The sequence below is a fragment of the Fusarium redolens genome, assembly GCF_020744475.1.
Source record: "Fusarium redolens strain MPI-CAGE-AT-0023 chromosome Unknown BKA55scaffold_1, whole genome shotgun sequence".
NCBI classification, from domain to species: Eukaryota; Fungi; Ascomycota; class Sordariomycetes; order Hypocreales; family Nectriaceae; genus Fusarium; species Fusarium redolens.
Window position 1 is genome coordinate 2,734,654 of NW_025763664.1, and position 22,140 is coordinate 2,756,793.

The following is a 22,140-nucleotide window of genomic DNA, read 5'->3' on the forward strand; positions in this document are numbered from 1 at the left end:
CCTCCGATACAATTACTATATACCGTAATTCCTAAATCCAGCCTTCAAGATGCAGTTCACCATCTCCGCCGCTGCCCTCATGGCCTTCGCCGCCAAGGCCCTCGCCCAGGTCGCCGACTTCGACCCCGTTCTCACTCCCACCAACTGGGAGGAGGTCTCCGCTGGCAAGACCCTCGAGATCACCTGGCAGGCCAAGCCCAAGTACTCCGGCGAGAAGATCTCCATCTCTCTGATCGGTGGTGCTACCCAGAACACCCAGGTCCCCATCAAGACCATTGCCAGTGAGTAGCGACGGAGACAGGATGTTCGATCGGATTCACTAACAGATCCTTAGCTGGCATTGACAACGACGCTGCTTCTTACAGCTGGGCCATTGACTCCACCCTTGGAACCGAGAACGTCTACGGTCTCGTCCTCAAGCTCGAGAGCAACCCCGAGGTTTTCCAGTACTCTTTCCCCTTCAAGATTGAGGGTGCCAAGAAGTCCGAGGAGAAGCCCTCTCAGACCAAGAACGACTACGAGGTTCCCTCTGCTGTCGCTCCTAAGCCTACCAAGCCCGCTTACCCCGTCCCTGAGACCACCGTCGTTGCTGTTTCCGAGACCGTCACCGTCCCTTGCAACAACACTGCTGGTTCTCCCACCACCTTCGTCCCCGTTGTCAAGACCCACTACCCTGCTCCTCCTGCTCCCCCTGCCCACAACGGCACTGCTCCCAACCCTCCCGTCTACACCCACCCTGCTCAGCCTCCTGTTGTTCCCACTCAGCCCGCTGGTCAGCCTCCCGTCTACGGCCAGCCCACCCCTACTCCCGTCCCCGTCTCTGGTGCTGCCCGCTTCGGCGCTCCCATTGCCGTTGTTGCTGGTCTCGTCATGGCCGCTTTCGCTCTGTAAGCGAGGCCGCGCACCAATTTAATCTTTGGTTCCTGCGTGGCGTCATGACTTCATGACTGCATTTTAGAGGGTTTCTCGTTTCTTCAGGTATGGAGCAGTCTGGGTATATCAGGCCTTTGCGCACATACGTTGCTTCTTTTGTTGGTATCTACGAGTTGGAAGGTTTTCTGGATTGTTAATGTATTGAGGAAAAACTATAAAACCCACTTGGGTTATTTGTCTTGATCAAGTTCCCCTGATGTAGCTGCCATGTGTTCCTTCGCCGCTACGTCTAATAGACATATGACCCAGCTTTTGTTTTCCCAAGAGATTCCTGTCAATTAGTGTTATTGCTACAATACCCATTTCTTTCTAACACTGGACTACGATTTGTATTTAACTGTGATTAGTGATGTTGCTAGTTTGTTCGTATTGACATGAAGATTATCGTAGGATGAAACTACCAGGATATAACCTTGCATATGCATTTTTGGGGTGGTACTGAGTTACTCTAACCTACACTGCAGACCGGGTTCTTTGGACATAGGAAACAATTCATCTGTTTATTCTCCTCGGTTTGGACTTTCTTGTCTACTTGTCCTTGTCATGCCAGGTTCCTTTCTCATCTTGCAGTAAGTTGAGATGAGTTGACCCAGTCAGTTCGCCTGACGTCGTCTCGTCTCAACCATAACGTTACCTGCACACCCATCCATTAATGAGGCCCTACAGCTGACAGGAATGTTTAGACATTGCAAAGCCGTCATTGTCCGTTTCAACCGTTACCGGGAGTGGCGGCCTTGGCATGAGCTTGAAGCCTCATCCCACCGGCCTTGGACTGGAATGCATGTGTTGTGAGAGGGTGACTAAAGATAGGTCCATGGTAGGTATTTTGTTGTTACGCCTCCCTGTTGATCAAAATGCTTGGGATGGGGCCCTTGCTGTGAATTGGTGCAAGGGATACAGGTTTGTTGGCTTACAATTGAAGCTGTGTAGAGATAAAAGGCCATTTCATGGTATGTTCCACTTCCAAGCATGACAAGACATTTCAATCGTATGAGAATCATGGCAATGGAGACCTCTTTATAAGAAACACATGCCAAGTCTCGTTGTCAAGTTGATCCAGTAACAGCGACACATAAAAACTTGGCGTGTAGTTGATTGCGTACGCAGGTCTCACATTCGTGCTCCGTCTCACAACTTCTCAATGGAGAGACATGAAAAAAAGCCCGTTTTCCACCCTGTGCTACTGTAGCGCGCCTCTTGTCTTTCTGTCAAACTGGCGCGGCGTTTGTGGCTTCTGATCGACAGGAACATCAAATGTTTCATTGCGCACGTCATTTGGTCTTGGTTAAAGTGAAGGGCAATTGATCGGCGGCCATCAAGTGCTGGTCGCGGGTGATACAAAGACCATCATAATGAATGTCGCTGTACAATTTGATGAGAATATTGAAAGGCTGAGCTCATTATATGTGCCACTTCACTTCAAGCACGGTGAAATCACATCAAAAACATACTGCTTCGAAGTTGTTTAATTATAATCCAATAATATTCGTGAAATAAATCTCGCATCGAGTCTGATGCGGCGGGATATCCTGTCTGTCCCATACCAATTCCATCTATCCCAACGATAGTTTAACCATTCCCAAATCGTGACCAATTCCAGTGCGCGCCCGCTCGCCGTTTAAACCAGTTAACAAGTTCATAAAACACCCATCTATCCCATTTGTATTTTTCCCTTTTCCAATACTGCAATTCTGCCCTTAGTGGCCACCAATCTGGCCCTTGGGCAGAGGAGGAATCCAGCAAACCGCCAAGTTCAGAGCGATGGTAATAATACCAATGACCCAGAGACCCATGGCATAGTCGTTGCCGCCGTGCATGAAGCGGAAGACAATGGCGAAGATGACACCACCAATGTTACCACCACCGCCAGTCAGACCAGAGAGGATACCGTTGGCAGAAGGATGGACGTGGGGAACAAGGGCAAAGTTGGCACCGTTACCAGCCTCAATGAAAATGGCCATGACCACGACGAGACCAACCAAGGTACCAATGTCGCCGCCGTTGGCCTCGGAGGGGTTGACCTTTCCGATGACAATGAGAAGAGCACCAGTCAACACACCACAAACGACGATCCAGGCTTTCTTGAGCCAGAGGTTACGTCCGCACTTGTTGTAGATGATGTCGGCAATGACTCCACCAAGAGGTCGGTTAAGGAAGTTGAGGAAACCGAAGATAGCAGCGTAGTTGCTAGCCTTGGTCTGGTCGAGGTGGGGGAAGTTCTTCTTGAAGTAGGAGCTCAGAATAGCGTTGATAGCAAGCTCACCGCCGAAGGAGCATGCATAGGTGGCGACGTGGAAGATAGTCTGAGGAGAGTAGCAGACAGGAAGGGCATCACGAAGAGTTGGCTTGACAATGACCTCGCCTCGGGCGAACTCCATGGCCTCGTTGCGTGAGATGGGGTGCTCGTGGTCGCCAACCTTGACATCCCTCTCCTCACCAGGGCTCTTCTCCTCATCTGAACCGCAGCGGTCAGGTGTACCGACGGGGGTAACGTCACCAGAGCTGGACATTCCATGAGCCTCCATATTCTTTCGGACGAGCATAGCCTGATCTTCCCATGATCCCATAGGGCTGTCAGGGCAGAGGAACAGCATTCCGAGACCGCAGACAATCAGGCAGATCAAGGGGACAATGAAGGTAACCCTCCAAGCCTTGGAAGGGGACATGCCCTGATGAGCGACCAGTGAGTCGAAGACGGCAGGCATGATGAAGTAAGTGCTATTCAGAGAGTTAGACTTTTTCTTCAATCAGTCCTCCATATCGAAGGGCTTTGAGTGTCACGAAAGGGTGTTCACTTACATTCCACCACCTGCATTACCCCAGCCACCGGCGAGGGCATTGGCAGTACCAACAACATTCTTATCGAAGAAACCGGTGCACCAAACCTGGCAAGGGACGAAAGTTGCACCGAGAATACCAATGAAGAATCGAGAGATATATAGACCAGTGGCGCTGTTGACAAGTGGTGCGAGGCCAATGGGGAGGCAGCCAAGGAGAATCAAGTAGGCAAAGACACGTCGAGGTCCATACTGATCACAAAGAGGGCCGGTCATGAATCGAAGGAAGAAAGTAGCGGATAGAGAAACGATGTTGGAGTTTGCGATTTGAGCCGGTGTAAGATGAAGATCTTCTTTGATAGTGACAGTCAATAGGGGTGGGAAGGTGTACCTAAAAATTAAGTCAGATTATCACATCACCAACATTTGGATTTTGAGACTCACCATGCCCAGAAAGCAAGCATAAAACCGAGCCATGAGAAAGAGAATACTCGACCATAAACGTTGATAGGGTTGAGCATAGGCACACTTCGTGCTTTTCGGCTGATGGGATTGACCTCAGGGGTCATCCACAGGTGGGCGATTTGAAAACCCATCTTGAACAAGCTAATTGATGAGATTGGGAAATGTCAAGACAACCAATTTGAGTCTTTTGAAAACGGCTGAAAGAATTCGTGAGAGCTAAGAGGTTTCTGTTTGTCTCTGAGTTGCTTGTTGATGTTGAGCTTGGTGAATATCTTTTTTGAAATGGACAATGCTTAGAAGATATATAGAATGAGAATATCGTGTACTCCACGACCCCAGATTGACAAGAATATCGAAAACAGTATCTCCGGATTTCCTAGATCTTTTTGTGGGAATTCGAGTTGATAAGAAGTCTATCTGGCTGTGCTGTCTCAATGAGACTGCAGTGAGTGAATAGACCAGCGATAATCCGGAGGCCCGGAGATGCTCAAACCAGATTTCTGTAAATGATTCCTCGTTAATCCGATAAGAACTGGGCTGATGACGGGGGCTAAGAGCGGCCCGTTGCAATGCAGTGTTACAGAGTCTCAGTGGCCGATAAGTTGATAACGTGGAAGCCTCCCAACGGTAACGATCGTTCTTGGCGGAACACTTGCTCTGTGATTATATATTCAGAGTTTTTTGTGAAATATCCGAGAAATATTTTGGTGTTTTAGGAAAACATGCCATGAGCCCCTGACAGCTCCTAGATAGATAACCTTAAGTGTCGAGTCGTAATCAGTCAAGCGAGCGAGAAAGGGCAGCCAATTTTCGGAACAGAATTAACCGGCAGAGATAACGATTCGGACGAATGGTAGGTATTTGCATATGCTTTTTCTTGGGGTTCCATGTCATGTCTCAAAGAATGCAAGTCGGAAGACAAGACGCGTCCTCGCGTGGACATGGCATGGCATGGCGAGATAAGGCCTGCATCATCATCAGGCGTTGAGACTGGCGGCCATGTACCGAAGCTACTACGACTGTACTAGCCTGAGCAGCTCCTAGCTGCAAGCCAAGCTGCTCACCTACGATAAGCTGATCGTCCGTGGTCAAATATCCAACATGCCATTGGTCAGGGGTGCCGGGTGTACCAGGTGTGACGGGCTGCAGCAGGGCGATCAGACAAGAGCCGCGATAAGGGACAAGGCTACTGCGATCCCCGAGCCGCTTTAAGGTGGCTTTTGTCCAGGGGCATTGACTAGCACCCAGTCGGTTGAGAGATAAGGCCGTGGTGGTGTTTGGAGCGTTGAAATGTGAATCTCCGCGGAGCGAAAGGGTGGCGGGGTAGTGCCATATATATAGTATAGATTGGAGTCTCAGCGATAAAGGGCGAACAGGCTTTGGGACCAACGGAGATAAGAAAGTGGTTCGAACTCGGAAACGACCTGATTGCTGAGCCAAAACTCAAAGGATTGTACCAGATACGGCAAGGCGCTAGGGAATTATCCTATCTCTTCGCGGGCGTTCTGATGCGGTGGTGTCGTGTCAAGATTTGGGGGCTCCGGATCGTCGGTACTGGCTGTACAACACCAGGGATTGTTCATGAGAAATGACCTTTAGAAGACTTTTTAATCTCCCCGAATCTTCCTAGATAGGCTGTTCAACGGCCCCATTGCTGATAACAAGATACAATAACTGGTGATTAATACCATGCTTCTCAATGATCATAAGAGCCTTCAAAAGGTACATAAGCACTTGCTTCTGCGCCCATTCATCAGGTTCTCCAAAATCTCTGTGGAATGTTCAGCGCAGTACAAAAAGACCTCGAATGTCCCGAATCCTGAGTAACTCAGCGACTATCGAAAGCCTTTCGGCCTTTCAGCCACTGGGCGTTTCCGCGCAACCACTAAAAGCGCTGGAAAGCGACATTGAGTTCAGGGATCTGAGCCTTGGGACCTTCTGTGTCGTTCGCTTGGACATCTTGGAACCAACATATTTCTTTAGCGGTTTTTCGTTGTCGATTCTTGTTCTTCTTTTTTCTGGAAGCAATGGATATTAAAAGCTGTCACCGTTAGCACGGCGATAATTGGTTTCCACTGTAAATTGTCGATGTTGTCAGTGGAACTAATTGAGCGTTTAAACAAGCGCCGAAATCGGCAGAGGCAGAAGCCAGAATCTTCAACTCGAATATGGACGAATTACTTATTTTCCGCTGCACACTTACAATGGGTTCGGTACGGAATATTCTACTTCATCTCTCGATTGAGGCTCAGTGGTCTTTTGGGTATAACAATTCTTGATTCACTGAGTATTGGGATAAATCTTGAGTCTCTAGCATTGGATTCCTCTGTGATTCTCACTGCTGTAACATCATCTCGCTAAACCGTATGCAGTAAGAGGGGCACTGTAAATGCTCGACTCTGACTGGATGACAGAAGGGTCTGAATTTTTTTGCGCAAACATTTTTCCTTCAAGATGCCCCTCCACTCAGAGTTTTGTTTTCTTTGGTGGGGGACAATTGCTTGTGATTATTTGTTCTTCTTTCTCCTCAAACTTCCAGCTTCTGGTCAAAGTTGAATCAAACCCGTTTTCCTTAAGGTATGTGACCTTTCTGGGATGTGTTAGGTTCTTCATCACGTGCCAAAAGTTTCCTCTGACGGCATCATGCTTCTCCCCCCCTCACCCAAAAAAAATGCTGGTAGTACGGCTCATAGCCAGATTAGTGTGGGGATCTTCTCGGTGTGTTTGTTCACCTTGGGTGGACTTCACATAAGAAGAGAACAGAAGAGAAGACACAAGATTGAGAAACAACACATGTGACTGACTATGAGATCTCAGATAATAACCTGCTTCCGCAGTCTGAGAACATTTGCAATGGCTACCTCAACCGTCCCCAAGACCTGCAAGGTCATCACTGCTGAGACTATCGCCAAGGGTTACCTTGGTGAGGTCAAGGACACACTGGCCAAGATCCAAGGCGAGAACCCTTGCACGCCCACACTGGCTGCTTTCCTCGCCAACGGTGATCCCGCTGCTGTCAAGTACGCTGAGTGGTCCAAGAAGACTTGTGAAGAGAAGTGAGATATTCCTCTGCGTGGCTTAAATATCGCCCAGTCTATCGGGTGATGCTTGCCCCTCGACCTGGCGCTAATGTAAAACACAGCGGATTCAACTTTGACCTCCGAACTGTGGACAAGGAGCTCCTCGAGGAGGAGATAATGAAGGCCAATGAAGATGACAACGTCGACGGCATGATTGTCTACTACCCTATCTTCCCCAACAACCCCTCTCACGACAAGTACATCCAGGAGTCTGTTGACCTTGGAAAGGACGTTGAGGGTCTTCGACACAAGCACATCCATAACATGTACCACAACATTCGCTTCATTGACCCTCCTGAGAACCGCAAGAAGTCCATCCTTCCTTGCACTCCCCTCGCTGTTGTCAAGATCCTCGAGTACCTGCAGATTTACAACCCCATCCTGGCTTCCGGAAACCGACTTTTCGGAAAGACTATCACTGTCATTAACAGATCCGAGGTCAATGGCCGACCTCTTGCGGCCCTCCTCGCCAACGATGGCGCCACCGTTTACTCAGTCGACGTCACTGGTGTCCAGATCTTCACCCGAGGAGAGGGTATCAAGAAGGCCCGCCACCAGGTCGAGGATAAGGAGGGCTGGAAGCTCGAGGACTGCCTTCCTCTCAGTGACGTTGTCATTGGAGGAGTTCCCGTCGAGTCTTTCAAGGTACCCACCGAGCTCATCCGTGACGGTGCTGTCTGCATCAACTTCTCCTCGTACAGGAACTTTGATGGTCCCGCCATAAAGGAGAAGGCCTCCATCTACGTGCCATCCGTCGGCAAGGTTACCATTGCTATCCTCTTGAGAAACTTGGTTGTAAGTGCCCTCCACCATATGACAAAGTTTGTGATACTGACCAGTTAGCGCCTCATTGCCAACCGACCCTCCAAGGATGAGTCGCAGAAGAGCGTCGAAGCCCGAGCTGAGGCTTTCGCTGACGACTAAGTGCTTTCACACCCTAAAGAAAAGAGATTTTGAAAGAAGGTTATTATTGCTTTGAACTAGATTATGGAAAACGAAACATGACGGGGCCGGTCGTCCTGTGAAAAGGGAATGCATTTTATAGGAGTTGTCATAGATGGGATATATCAAAAAAGCTGGGATGACGGCATGATTGGGAAGACATGTTGAACATAAAAGCTTGCGTGAATGTCGTGAGCGTGTGTGGCGTTGTGTCACGAACCAGTAAAATATTGAAAGATGGGCTAGCTGATGGGTTGACAGTCTAGGGGGTAAGGAAAAACAGCGGAAGGCCGTGGGTGGGAGATCAGCGATTTTTGGTGTAAGCCATTCCGTTGTTTTTCCTTACCATGAGGGACAGTTCATCATATGATCTACTTTTGGTATTTCTGTGTTACAATCCGGGCCATGTAAGTGTCGCTCATCTCCATAGGCTTTGGAAGGCGTCAATTATTGAAGAACTGCAGTTCAGGGCGTCGCCATGGTCTTTGGTTGGTTGGTCGATCTTTTATACAACATGGAGTGTACGACGTTGCTGCATCTACACAGATTTCCCCCTGAGACTCCGCTTGAGGGAAATGTCGCTTCAAAGCATTGAAGTATTATTGCTCTGTTTATTATTGACTTGAATGTCTTGTTAGTCTGCTGTCATGAATGAAACAGGTGGCTTAATATCCTGGGGTAGCAAAGTTTAATTAAGATGTTCTCTACGTGTTCTGGAAACTTTCCTAATTAGGCACATCACAGCTGAAGCGGTGGGTTGAGCTGGTGCCCCTATCTTCATTGAGTCCTTGCGTCTTCCAGGTTTCTTGATCCTTAATCCTGGCCTATAACGGGAATGGAAATTACTTGGTGCAACATATTGATCAACTTAGTTTTTCCATAGTACCGGAGTATACAACCTAATTGGAGGATAGACCACATATCGTCATGTACTATTGCAGGTATTCTCGTATCCCTTTCTTTTCAGGAGGACAACATGCAGTGGTAGTTGTGTATTGCGTATGGTCTTTAGACTTTTATTGCAGATCTCTGTACTACGTAAAACCCTTGGGCCTCTTATTGTTCATTGTTGTTCTTTTCTCTACGCGCGGCGTCACGAACCATTATTTCAATCTTTGGTTTACTGCATTTTGGCTAGCACCAATCAAAGTCTCAGGATGGGACTAGAGCAAAACTAAACGCCTCAAACAAGCAGCAAAACAAGGCGGGTTCCCCCATATTTCCCGTTTTGCTCAACGGCCTAGTGGTCATTTTTCGGGTCAGTCCCTTGATTTAGTAGCGGTTCACTGCATCTAAAACTGGGCGCCGACGCCAAAGATTGAAGAGTGCATTCCAAGGTTTTGTTCGTCATTGTTGAGGTGATAAACTGCGCAATTGAGTTTCTGTTGATCACCTGAAGTCAACTGCGTCTTTTTAAAGTCATCATAAACAAGTATCATTGTGCTTGATCTCTATATTCCATCATTATTTCTTATAAGCATCCATTGTTAAGCTGTGGAGTTCAAATAGGTCTTAAGAGGTCCGGGCATCTGCAGGTTCAATTAAAAGGGTACGTACCTCGCTCGATCGCGGTTCGTTCAATTAATGGACGGAACCCCAACATCCATCACCACCTATCAGTCGCTCTTTCCGTCCATCCATTGCTTTTTTCCACATCCCAACTTTTGGATGCTCTCCTCATTCATTTCTCATGCCTAATTAGGTTTCTGGCTGACTGCGCCCTTTGCGAATAGAACCTTGCTCTTCGCTCTGCTCGGCTCTATCTACTAAATCGACAACACGTTCATTCATTCGCTCCTTACTCGCTCGACTACGTCTTTTCTCTGTCTGATCGGCATCTCTACCTAATTTTTTGCGCCACGCTACTCTTCTTTTCGACTTGCAAACTCTCAGCCCTCGAGACATTGTCTCTAATTCTATCGAATCACGGACTGCGCACTCTCATATAAACAGTGAAACACAACAAAGCCTCCTACAAACCGACTCGCGTGCGCAACCGAGCTGAGACCGATACATAAGGGCATATCCAGGCACCGTGTCCTAAAAATCAGCCGGTAGCTTCTTCGGCGCGCTGCGAGACAAGACATAATACTACCGACTGGACACTCTCCACACCGAGTAACTCGACTGCCTCGCCCCTGGTATCAGCCAACCCCGGTATAGAAATCATGGCAGCGCAGACCTTCCCTAACTACAGTCGCGATGTCCGCCATGGCAAGTCTGGCTCGGGTTCTTCACTGAACTACGGGCCAGTCCCTGGTTCACCGACACTTACGAACCCCGACATGATCTTGCCCGACTACGATTGCGATGTTTCCCTTGATGAGCGTTCACAGTCACCCATAAGGATATGGAATAATGTTCAGACCAATGACATGCGCTTCCACCTCCCTTCTTCGCAAAACCAATTTATCGCTGGACCAATCACCCCCTCAACGCCCATCATATATGGAAACGGAACTATGCTATCAGACATTGGCGAGGTAACAGAAGTTGAAAGCGTGGTAGGAAAAGGAGGACGTCGCGGTTCGGCGCATTTATCCGTTTACAGCAACGATGATCACGTATTGGGCTCATCCCCAACAATGGGGGTAACCCGCATCAAGTCGCGATCGCAAATTCTGCAGCGTGAGAGGAAATCTTCGATCGACTCCAACAGCACAATTACTTCGCAAGGCCGCGCTGCGCCTTTCGGAGATTTTGACGATTCTGTCAGCGTCGACGACGTCAACTTTCAGGGCGATGATGAGGAGAGCATGGCATCTTCATATGTTGAGGGTACAGCTGTACGAGAACCCAAGATTCCGCGTATAGCTCGTACTCAGGAGGCTACCGAGCAACGCTATTCAACCAGCTCTCTTAGTGATAGGGCAGAACAGATTCTGGCAAATGCGAAGCAAAGATTAACGGTAGGCTTCACATTGTCCAGCTAAATAATGAGTGCGCAACGCTGACAAGACTGCAGACGATGGAGGGCAACCTGTCAAGGGCAAGAAGCTCTTTATTTACTCCGATGTCCGATGGATCAACACCTTCTCCGCCAATTGTTCGACCTGCGACGTCCTTGAGGGAGTCTACCATCCCTCTGAGTTCGAGTCAAGGGCACTCAAGAAATCTCAGCGAAACTAGTTCACAAAATGGCCTTGCTAGCCCAGGCTTCCCGCAACGCTCTGCTAGCGCCTTGGGTGCTGCTGGAGGTTATCGTCAGCCATTGACTTCTTCCAGAAGTGCCGATGCTCTCGGGATTGGATACGGCGCCACGCCTCACAGGAGTCCCACGACTCTTGATCCGATGCTGGAAACTTTGAGTGAAGATGAAGGCGGTGCAAATGGAGACAGTCGACGCAGCTCTCATCTCTATAACCAGTTGAGCCCCACGTTTGGTTCCATGACGGATACAGACATGCCTCGGTCCGCATCTGTTGCTCAGGTCCGTGACTTGAAGCATCAGATGAAGGATCTGAGAGGAAAGATTTCCAGTCTCAAAGAGCAAGCTCGGGCTGACAGCTTGAAACGCCGTAGTCTGCAGAGCCTTAGGACACCCAGCCCCTTTACTCACGCGAGATGGGATCAAGGACTTCCAGAGTCTCGAACATCACAAGAGACTACTCCGGAGACTCCCGCTTGGCAAGCGCCTTGGAACCAGGGGTCGCCCAAGGACAAAGTAAACGATCAAACTTCACCTAAGGAGGGCTCGAACGAACCCTCTGAAGAATCTGCGAAGACGTTAGATGCTGGAGCTGAACATGGCCCTCGCACTCCCGACGCGCCGGACGTGGTTGTGGCTCAAGAGCAGAGGGTTTCGCGGCAACTTGATGCGGAACCTGATCTTGAGGATGACATTCAAGTGCAAACGCAAGTGCAAGAAAATGACGACATGAATGATGACGGCGAAACGTGGGAGGGAGATCTGGAACAAGAGGAGGAAGAGATTAAGCAGGAGGAAAATGGTTACGGACTACAGAATGGAGAGTACAACAACGATGTCGAGGATGACGACGACGACGAGTTTGTGGATTTTGAGAGCGAGAGTGGCGAGTCATCATACCATGATGCCTTCCAAACCCCCGTGTCCCACGAGGACCGTGAGGATGCATTCGATTACGAGCACTTTTTCCTTCACTCGGCAATGGGAACAATGAGCCAACATCGACGAGAGAGCTGGAGCAGTGTGAGCTCTGGTGATTCTGTCGAGACAACCCGCGGCCCTATCGTCGCCCCCGCTCCTGCACCTGATTCTGACTCTGACCACGAAAGGAGACCGAGCGTTGATACCATGTCGTCCTTTAACAGTTTCGCCACGGCCACCGAAGGTCGTTCGAGCCGGAACTCGGATTTCGAGGATGCCACAGAGACTATAGCCATCATGCCAGGCGATTCGGACGCGCCTCTGAGCTCGAAACGGGCAACATTTGGTAACTTCAAGTTCCCTCGATCAGGGGCCCCTTCGAGAAACGGCTCCGTCGATTATCACCAAAGCCATCCCCGGCGCAACACCGTGGTTCGTCGACCTAGCAGCAGCGCAGCTACCTACGCACGCCATCGACCTTCGATGTCATCTTTCGGGTCGACAGGAACAAACCGAAGCTTCCCTCTCGTAGACAAGTCTAAGGGAACCAACGGAATCTTGACACCGACAGGTACACCCGGGGGATCACCCGACTCAGAGCTCAGGCAGATATCCGAAAGTCTCCTTAATGAAGCAGCCGGGTTGGGCGGTATTGAAAATGGACAGAAGAGCGGGAATACTTCCGCTGTACAAGGGCTTGACAAAGAAAGTCAGATCTTGGTCGAAAGACTTGTGGCCAGTCTTGGGAAGTGTGTCTTAGGATTGACAGAATCATCGAGAGCTGGCACAGAGGCACGCATGTACCGCAGGAGAATTGATACTGCGCGACGCATTCTTGAGGGCCTTGAAGAGTGAGTATAATTGTTCGAATACTTTTACCAGGCAAAGTATGTCAAAGAGGTGGTATTTTTCTTGCATGGCGCTTTACATGGAGGTGGATAAGGATATTATCACACATGATGATGCTCTGGTTTTGAGCAGATGGAGTTGAGACCTGTCTTGGATGAGACCAGGTTATTTTCGATACCCTTCAAGTCTAGCGATTTTCTTCCTTATTTATTCTTAAACTTATGACCTTTACAGGACTTTTTTTTATATCTTCAATCACGACATATTTCTCTTTTCAATTCATTGCTGTCTATAGTTTGCTCGCGTGCTGTTTGCACATGTTGGTCCGTGCTGTGACCCTTTGACCCTTGGAGATCGTTCGCTAAAATTGCACCATTTTGCATGTGATAGAGTCAGATCAGTTTAGAAGCTGGTACGGAGTAGGTAAGGTAATGAATGTGAACGAGTAGGCCACAGACTATTGAATATTATCTTATGGTTGATAAAGCTCATTTCCATTCACTTAAGACGTACTAGAAAGTCATTGTAACCTTAATCATATCGATGTCTTACAAATGTCCTCAACGCCTATGCTGATATATTATGAAAGTATACTTCCAGAGCACATACTCTCACTATGAGATTAGATCGAACCGTCCTATGAAGAACAATCTAATAAATATTCACAATATGACAACATAGCCATCAAAAAAATACATAACCTTCAGGCCACTTCATGTAACCGGGTCACACTCCAGTAAACAAAGGGGGTAAGTAGTAGGAAATGCTTACCTGAGCTAGGTATCTTAGACCGCAACTTTTCCTTCACAACTACCCTGGACGCTCGCACAGAAAAGCCACGAAACAACATTTCCCCCTCCAGCATCAACAAAATCAACCTCAAACCTTACACTGACAGAATTTCCATCACAAACTATCGTCGAAATGCCCTCCGTGGAACCTCCAACGCTGGCAACGCACCTCCTTACAGCGCTTCTCCCCCCGGAGCTCGCCGCTTCTATCCAAAAACACATCCTGCACCCACGCTCGCCCGTCCAAATCATCGCGCGCAACGTCCTCGATCAAGCGCAGAATCTTCTCGACACGGCCGCGCCTCTTCTCGAGCCGCTATTTAATCGCGTCATGATCGTACTCGCGGAAAACCAAGGCCTCGTCGGCGTGATCGCATCGCTGGTTGTACTCGCCACTGTTGTTATAATCCTTAATTGGATTCGTCGTCTGCTTATGTGGTGGACGCGCATGGCTATGCGCATCGCGACTTGGGCTTTACTACTTGCTCTTACAGCGTGGATCTGGGAGCGCGGCGTCTTTGAGAGTGCAAGGGACATGGCTGTCATGGGCGGCAAGATCGTGGGATACCTGGCCGTTATCAAGGATGTTTGGCTGCAGGAGTATGATCGCTACGAGGCGCAACAGGGCATGACCGGAACCAGAGGCACGGCTTCTGGACGCCGATCGAGATAAGCAACGTCCATACAGAACAATCTATGCGGACGGCAAATATGCAGCAATCGCTGTTTTGCATATGACACGACATGAAAGATGGAATACGTCAAGGAAAGCACCAAAAACAGAGCATGGACATATCATGACTACAACAACACATCACACCCATCAGCATTGGTATTATGATTATCACGAAAGAGGTGGAAAGGGGCGAGTTAGGAAAAAGAGCGAGACTGTGATAAATCACGTCTAAACTCAATTCAATCTCAGACCATGAGAAACAATCAGTAACGCCGGCGCTATGCAATACTACTATCAAGATACCACAGATTCCCTTTTCCTCAGATTCTCCCTTTGCCATTATATCCACACTAATCGTCATGATCCTCATATTCCTCATCATGGGGCTCTTTGGGATCCTGAGCTTCGTGGAACTGTATGCAGTCGTCAATGTAGCTTAGGATAGCACCGACGCTGTCCTCGTTGGTCACGTCTAGCCTGAGATAGTTGATCATACTGAAGCTCTCGATCAAGCCAGCCACAGCTCGGTTCAGTCGTCGGAAACTAGCACCCTTCATCACTTGTTCCTTCTCGTCAGGTGCCTTTGACTCGTCGTCTTCGGCTTCGGGACCCTCTGTAACACGACGCGCACGCTCAATGGGGTCATCGTCGAGCAGACCCACGTCAGGTGTGAGGAAGCGCTTGAGATCCTTCTTCTTCACTTGGCCCTTTACGAGATCCATCTTGGACAGAATGTTAATGTGTGGCACCTCGAGCATGAGCATGGCACTCATGGCACTAAGGGTACCAGAGAAAAACTTGGCCCGATCGACGACGAATGTGGCTTCGAGGAGATAGACAGCGGCCATGCGGATGTCAAGAGAGCCCGGCTGGGACAGAAATTTGACCAGAGCTGGTAGAATAGGCACGTGTGTGTATAACTCGATCTGGCCAGGCATGTCGAAGATAATGAGATATTCCTCGGTCAGACTGTCGAGAGCTTCGGTCAACCAGTCGAGGTTCTCCATGAGGAACTCAAAGCAATAGATAAGGCCACCGTTAGGTCCGAGGCCAACTTCTTCCATAGCATCTTTGAGAGAAATAAGTTCTTTGATGTCGAGATCTGGTTCATGCTCAAATGATTCGGCGGCAGGGTCAAGGTTGATGTAAAAGGCAGAACGGCGATTAAGGTTAAGATGGGTGATGAGGGCGGCGCAGAAAGTTGACTAGATGCGAAAGAATGCAGAGTTAGTTGGGGCGCATTGATGAATGTCGGGAACAAAATATCAAGCACGCGATCCAGGGCAGCATGATGAGAACGATGATGCAACAAGAGGCGGTATCGCAGAACAGAAGCTAAAGCAAAGGACAATTCCACGTACCTTGCCCGCGCCTGCAGGGCCCATGATCATGGCACCGAACTTGCTCATGTTGAAGATGCGAAGATAAATGTGGTGTTTGCTTTGTTTGTCAAGTTGACAAGGGCCTCGATTCGATTTGATAGCTCCAAAGGTCGAAGCTAGGTAGGTAGCTACTCTAAGCAGCCCCGCTTGCTTTGAGATAGAGGGGCCGATCTAGTAGAATAGTATGACAGAAAGTGATAGCTCTGCACTGTATAGCCAAGGTTCAACGTCGGTTATTTCTCGTTGGTTGGATATCGATGAGGGTTACACTTCTCGATATGGTGATGGTGACGAGCTTGTGAAAGGTAGTGAAATTTTGACATGTTCTGGAAGGGAACTTGAAGGGTGGGGTAAAAGTTCGGATTTTTTCACACCTTCTTTTCCTCGCCGTTTTTGCCCCTCCTGCTCCGGCGCCATAAAAAAAAAAGTCGTTTCTCAGCCTCTTTTCTCTTTTGGCCTCTCGTGTGAAGCTATCTGCCCCGCCATTACTGTACATGTACTAGGTTATCATGCCTAGACTCGGGGCCATCATGATAACCTTTTCACGTTGGTAGAGGCACTCTTTCATCGACATCCACTCAACGATCTTCTCCAGATGCTGGTGCACGTGTATGAAAATCAGTCAGGGAATTGGTCAAGGATTATTCTTGGAAGGATTGCGGCTGATAGGTTCGGCAACTCATGGCCCATTGTTCCTTCAACCGGATATCCTAACTTAGATGAGGGGATTGACGGGAAGCGGGGAGACGAGTACGAGTAAGGAACGGATTGCAACTGCATTGATGAGCTCGGGTTAGCGAGAGGGTGCAAGAAAAGCGAGATTAACATGTAGAGTTAAGATCTCAACCACTCAATCTATGAGGACACTCTGCTCAGACTTAGGACTACCTAGGTAAAGCTTAGGAATATATTTCATGAATCAATCATAAAGAAAAAGGGTATTCTATAATGTCAACACTCCCGGGTCGAGAAGGACATCTGTTTTCTTGTATTCCGAACACTGGCAGGCTGACACTGTCTGCAACTGACGGCAGGTGCGATGGCGCAATACTGCCGCAAATTTCGGCTTCCGAAGAACGTGCCTTTTCTCTCTTTCCAAGTGTCATTTACCCCTCCATTGCCAAGGGTAGCGGCCACCGAAAGCCTACCCTCCGCGATAAGCTGTGTACCTGTGTTTCACGCTATTTCCCCATACTAACCCAGGTACCCTCTTATGACTTCGGACCCTGTAGATTTGGACAATCGCGACCGAGGGCCGTTCAACAGAAAAAAACGAGCAGGCACTATTTTTTTGTCGATCCCCACCTTTTCATTGAGAAGCCATTGTACTGTGGCATTGGGCACTATTCAATAGGTACATTGAGATTGTAGTCACATAGGCGTCAACCGAGTCATTGCACAAGTCTCGAGTAAGCTCATCCTGGTGGTTGTCTACAAAGTCTGGAAGAAAGGACGAAAGAAAAAACTGCCCGAGCTAAGGTACCTACATAAATCTCTCCGACCTTTTGGTAAGGAAAATTCCCACCCCCCACTTCGTTCATAATAAAGCCTGCAAACAACGTATTCGCACATCCCCCTCCTTCCCGCCTTTTTCTTTAAGGTACTACTACCTCCCGCTCCCGCTTCGAATCTTTTTCTGCTTTTCCCTTCTTCATCCTCTTTCTATTTCCTCCCTTCTCCAGCGCCTTCTTTCTCTGGTATGTCCTTGTTCCAATTGCTCTCCATTGTCGGGTTATTCTAACAATCAGCTTTTTCAGTGACCTCATCTCCATCGTCACCAAATAAACAGACTTGTCCGCGTCTGTCCAGCTTTAGCCGTCGCCTCTTTCTCTCACATCCTTCTCTTCATTCACCTAAATCCTCACAATGTCTGCTACCAACGGCACCAACGGCGTTCACGCCGAGCTCTCCTCATGGAAGCACTACAACGAGGGTTCTTTCCTCTTCACCGTAGGTCCCTCCTGAGCCCGCCATTGCGCAAGCCACATCTGAGCGATTCCTTATCGGATCTATCAATGTGACCTTGTACCGAGGTCTTATTATCCCGCAGTCCAGTCACTGACAACCAACCAGTCCGAGTCCGTCGGTGAGGGCCACCCCGACAAGATCGCTGATCAGGTTTCCGACGCTATCCTCGATGCCTGCCTCAGGGAGGATCCCCTCTCCAAGGTTGCTTGCGAGACTGCCACCAAGACTGGTATGATCATGGTCTTCGGTGAGATCACCACCCAGGCCAAGCTCGACTACCAGAAGGTCGTCCGTGATGCCATCAAGGACATCGGCTATGATGACTCCGCTAAGGGTTTTGACTACAAGACCTGCAACTTGCTCGTCGCCATTGAGCAGCAGTCTCCCGATATCGCTCAGGGTCTTCACTACGAGAAGGCTCTCGAGCAGCTCGGTGCTGGTGACCAGGGTATCATGTTCGGTTATGCCACTGACGAGACACCCGAGCTCTTCCCCCTCACTCTCCTCTTCGCCCACAAGCTTAACGCTGCCATGTCCGCTGCTCGCCGCGACGGTTCTCTCCCCTGGCTCCGACCCGACACTAAGACTCAGGTGACCATTGAGTACAAGCACGACAACGGTGCCGTTGTTCCCCAGCGTGTCCACACCGTTGTCGTCTCTGCTCAGCACTCTCCCGATATCTCAACTGAGGAGCTCCGCAAGGAGATCAAGGAGAAGATCATTAAGAAGGTCATCCCCGCTAAGTACCTCAGCGACGAGACCATCTACCACGTAAGTTTGACAAAACACAGCAAGGAACAAGCGGAAGTGCTAACTCTCCCTTCAGATCCAACCCTCTGGTCTCTTCATCATTGGTGGTCCCCAGGGTGACGCTGGTCTGACCGGCCGAAAGATCATCGTCGACACCTACGGTGGCTGGGGTGCCCACGGTGGTGGTGCTTTCTCCGGTAAGGATTTCTCCAAGGTCGATCGATCTGCTGCCTACGTCGGTCGATGGATTGCCAAGTCCCTCGTCAACGCCAAGCTCTGCCGACGTGCTCTTGTCCAGCTCTCCTACGCCATCGGTGTCGCTGAGCCTCTCTCCATCTACGTCGACTCCTACGGCACCTCCGAGAAGACCTCCGAGGAGCTTGTCCAGATCATCCGAGACAACTTCGACCTCCGACCTGGTGTCATTGTCCGCGAGCTCAACCTGGACCACCCCATCTACCTCCAGACTGCCAAGAACGGTCACTTCGGTACCAACCAGTCTTTCAGCTGGGAGCAGCCCAAGGAACTCAAGTTCTAAGTTGACCATTGACATTGTATCAAGTCACCAAAAGAGTATTCAACAGCTCTCTGCATGCATCTTGAAGATGTTTAATCAGTTCATTTGATTTAGCAAATATAGGCGGCGTACGGTTCTCAACGAAACCTGTGTATCTCCCACCGGAAGGGAGGACGGTCGGTTTCCGGCATTTGTTTTGTTTATAATTTCTATCCAAAAAGCCATTTCGGTTATACGGTAGTGGGGATTCTTTTGCGATATATACCAGGCACGGAGTGGGCGTCTTTCAACAAAGACATATTAGGGCAAACCTGCATTTGTGAGGCGAAGCAAAAAGGGTCAAAAGAGACTTGCATTTTAACGATACCACGACAAGGGAATGACAAAAAAGACGACGCATTCGTGTGAGAGCGGCGTTTTGACGAGGAAACAAAAGAACTTCAACATCTTTTTCTTTCCTGGATCTCTAGCCGAGCTGATGCAGTAGGCGGGCGAGACCATGGCGCGGTTGAAGGTTGGATGGATCATTGGCAAGAATGTCAATCTTGGAGATGATAAGGACCTGAAGTGAAGGGCTAGTGATAGATATGCCGTGTCGCTGCGAACTGAGACAGCAGCTAGACCAAGAAAGAAATCACGTCAAGGGAATACTTGTCCAATATCTGTTTGCTGTGAAGTCTGAGCTTTTCTGCTGAAGACATAGAGTAGGTCGCGTTGGTGTTGAATAGGTGTCATGATGCCCTTGGCCACAAACGGAAACCCGAAACTCTCATACACACGGGCAAGTTCCTTGGTTGGCCATGGTACTAGGGTAGCGCCACGAAGAACCCCCTCATCATGACAACCTATGAACTCTGCATAAACCGTTATCATATATATAACTTACTTATCATTGTTTGGTTTATTGTAATATCAAACCTCCCGTAATTAAACTGGAGTAACCACTGTGTTATAAAAGGTCTTGGTAACAGTAGATGTCCCTGGACACGATCGCTTCTTCCTGTTCGATATTACGGAGTTGCTTGAAGTGATGTCACCCTTCTCTCGAAATTACCCTTCTCTCGAAATTACCCTTCTCTCGAAAGGGATAACTACTGGCGATCTGCGGAGTCTGCAGGCTTTGAAGTACGAAATGACCATTTGTGGGTAAAACTTGGTGAGGCAGTGTATTAGCTCAGTAAGAATAGTGATTGATGAATAACTCGCTGCGCTATGACAGGTCCAAAAGTTCTAGGGACGAGACCGCTTGGAATCCGGCATATTACGGAACGTACCTGTGGCTTGCCGTGGTAATCAGTCACTGACCCCTCAAAAGAAAGTGTGGCAGGACTAGGTCTCAATAGGAGCATTCGTAGACTGGTATCGAATCTGATAAGTCGTTCGCAGATATAACACATCAGGGTCATCAAGACTAGGTATCTTATTTAACCACTCATCTAGTCACTATAGCATAGCATTTTACCAATCGTTGATATTAGTCACTCTAGGATAAGCATATCTAGGCGTATCTCTTATGATACTTTGCGCAATATATTGAATCTCCGAGTTCAGTTTAGCCGCTTCGAATAAGTAAATGGCGAAGGCCATTTCACTGGACGGTTCGGCGACTTGTTGTTGCCTCTGGCTAACAAGCTGCTCGTCGGACAGACCCGAGCCATCCAATGTGATGAGCCGTTCCAGAGAAAACGACGAATCTAGAGGTGTAAAACCACGATGGCAACATAGGTTCACAAGGGTCCCAGCCTCCACCATTCGCTTGCATCGTAAAGCGAACTGGGCGAATGCCGATGCCCCGTGCCGCAAAATGTGTTGCCAAGTCTGGACCCCTTGGACTCGTTTGGATAACGTTGGATACATTGCTTGAGGCTGCGCTGCGCTCATTCCAACGGCAGCGTATCAGTAAGGCTGAAAGGTAGATGTCTGGGCTTGAAATATGAACAGGAAAACAGACAACTGGCCGCCTGGAACTTTGGCCCAGTGAACATGTAGTGCGTCATGGGTTGCCTTTTAATGGAGTTCACCACAACCGGAAACGAGACAGGCCCTGCTTTCCACGAGAGAAAAGGCGTGCCCTAGATCCTCGAAATCTGGAAAGGATCTTCCTTGCGGGAATCATTAATTTGTACCATTCCCGCCCGCAGTTGATGCTTGTGCAAAGAGTTCTCAAAGCCGAACGGCACCTCTCCAACTCATTGTGTAAACGTGTTTCACATGGGGTGGGAGCTGTCGAATCTTCCGATATAGGAGTAAAGGATGAAGTAGCCTATTCGACTTCCAGATATCCCTGCATTATTAGAGCTCATACGATCCTTGTGAGCCCCTCAAGTTAAGATCCAACGTTGTATTGGGGACACAAGGGGAGTCTATGCACATGTTGGTCTTGTGATGGAAAACACCAGCAGAGTCACTCTTGATTTGGCGAAGAAGAGCATGGACGAATGGGTATCAAGAAACGAAAAAAGGACGAAGATGCTTCCCGTGAAAGCATTCTCGGTGAGAAACGAGACAACTCGCCTCCTCAAAGATGGCGCAAGACCACGGCAAGTGTCAGCATGTTGGTGGATGACACTATCTGAAAGCGAGACCAGCGAGTGACACCCTGGTGACTTTTTGGCTGCATTTGTCGCGATATCAAGAACACTGGTTTATGCTCTGTGTACTGTTACTACTGGAACGGCGCAGTGAGCTTGGCACTGACCAGCTGGTTTTGCATCTTTTGATGACCCGAACCCGGTGGCCACACGATCACGATATAGATGTGTGTGCATGAGGTGGTACACAGGAATACTTGGTACCGATTAGACCAGGGAGGCTGCAACTAATACCCGTGATCCCAAGAGGCAGTCAGAGGATCTGTGTTCCATGGGCGCTCAACGAGTACCAGCAAGTTGACCTATGCATGTGAACATATGGAGGGTTACTCCAGAACAGGCAATTGGAA

The 22,140-nt window shown here is 48.9% G+C and overlaps 8 protein-coding genes across 8 annotated transcripts; 5 read left to right on the forward strand and 3 right to left on the reverse strand.

Annotated features, from left to right (window-relative positions):
- Nucleotides 1-49: 49 nt before the first annotated feature.
- On the forward strand, nucleotides 50-891 carry BKA55DRAFT_682925 (Ser-Thr-rich glycosyl-phosphatidyl-inositol-anchored membrane family-domain-containing protein; the record flags this gene model as incomplete). The annotated part of the gene is made up of 2 exons (XM_046198429.1): nucleotides 50-281; nucleotides 335-891. 2 exons carry the CDS (start codon nucleotides 50-52, stop codon nucleotides 889-891), a joined length of 789 nt encoding a protein of 262 aa, XP_046056617.1.
- A 1,739-nt stretch (nucleotides 892-2,630) lies between these two features.
- Nucleotides 2,631-4,306, reverse strand: BKA55DRAFT_532478 (major facilitator superfamily domain-containing protein; the record flags this gene model as incomplete). The annotated part of the gene is made up of 3 exons (XM_046189342.1): nucleotides 2,631-3,651; nucleotides 3,733-4,101; nucleotides 4,155-4,306. 3 exons carry the CDS (start codon nucleotides 4,304-4,306, stop codon nucleotides 2,631-2,633), a joined length of 1,542 nt encoding a protein of 513 aa, XP_046056618.1.
- A 2,722-nt stretch (nucleotides 4,307-7,028) lies between these two features.
- Nucleotides 7,029-8,179, forward strand: BKA55DRAFT_498776 (uncharacterized protein; the record flags this gene model as incomplete). Its single annotated transcript, XM_046186585.1, has 3 exons — nucleotides 7,029-7,231; nucleotides 7,318-8,050; nucleotides 8,099-8,179. 3 exons carry the CDS (start codon nucleotides 7,029-7,031, stop codon nucleotides 8,177-8,179), a joined length of 1,017 nt encoding a protein of 338 aa, XP_046056619.1.
- Nucleotides 8,180-10,365: 2,186 nt separating this feature from the next.
- Nucleotides 10,366-13,121, forward strand: BKA55DRAFT_532480 (uncharacterized protein; the record flags this gene model as incomplete). Its single annotated transcript, XM_046189343.1, has 2 exons — nucleotides 10,366-11,106; nucleotides 11,163-13,121. The coding sequence occupies 2 exons, from the start codon at nucleotides 10,366-10,368 to the stop codon at nucleotides 13,119-13,121; spliced, it is 2,700 nt and encodes an 899-aa protein (XP_046056620.1).
- A 918-nt stretch (nucleotides 13,122-14,039) lies between these two features.
- BKA55DRAFT_682929 (uncharacterized protein) lies at nucleotides 14,040-14,579 on the forward strand (the record flags this gene model as incomplete). The annotated part of the gene is made up of 1 exon (XM_046198430.1): nucleotides 14,040-14,579. The coding sequence occupies one exon, from the start codon at nucleotides 14,040-14,042 to the stop codon at nucleotides 14,577-14,579; it is 540 nt and encodes a 179-aa protein (XP_046056621.1).
- Nucleotides 14,580-14,755: 176 nt separating this feature from the next.
- Nucleotides 14,756-16,089, reverse strand: BKA55DRAFT_25290 (GPN-loop GTPase). Its single transcript, XM_046185373.1, has 2 exons — nucleotides 15,944-16,089; nucleotides 14,756-15,787 (listed from the first exon to the last, which is right to left on the reverse strand). Exons 1-2 carry the CDS (start codon nucleotides 15,989-15,991, stop codon nucleotides 14,933-14,935), a joined length of 903 nt encoding a protein of 300 aa, XP_046056622.1. The 5' UTR covers nucleotides 15,992-16,089; the 3' UTR covers nucleotides 14,756-14,932.
- Nucleotides 16,090-17,830: 1,741 nt separating this feature from the next.
- Nucleotides 17,831-19,220, forward strand: BKA55DRAFT_588445 (S-adenosylmethionine synthetase; the record flags this gene model as incomplete). The annotated part of the gene is made up of 3 exons (XM_046194788.1): nucleotides 17,831-17,914; nucleotides 18,020-18,703; nucleotides 18,759-19,220. The coding sequence occupies 3 exons, from the start codon at nucleotides 17,831-17,833 to the stop codon at nucleotides 19,218-19,220; spliced, it is 1,230 nt and encodes a 409-aa protein (XP_046056623.1).
- Nucleotides 19,221-20,524: 1,304 nt separating this feature from the next.
- On the reverse strand, nucleotides 20,525-21,332 carry BKA55DRAFT_25313 (uncharacterized protein). Its single transcript, XM_046185374.1, has one exon. It carries the CDS (start codon nucleotides 21,078-21,080, stop codon nucleotides 20,658-20,660), a length of 423 nt encoding a protein of 140 aa, XP_046056624.1. The 5' UTR covers nucleotides 21,081-21,332; the 3' UTR covers nucleotides 20,525-20,657.
- Nucleotides 21,333-22,140: the final 808 nt, after the last annotated feature.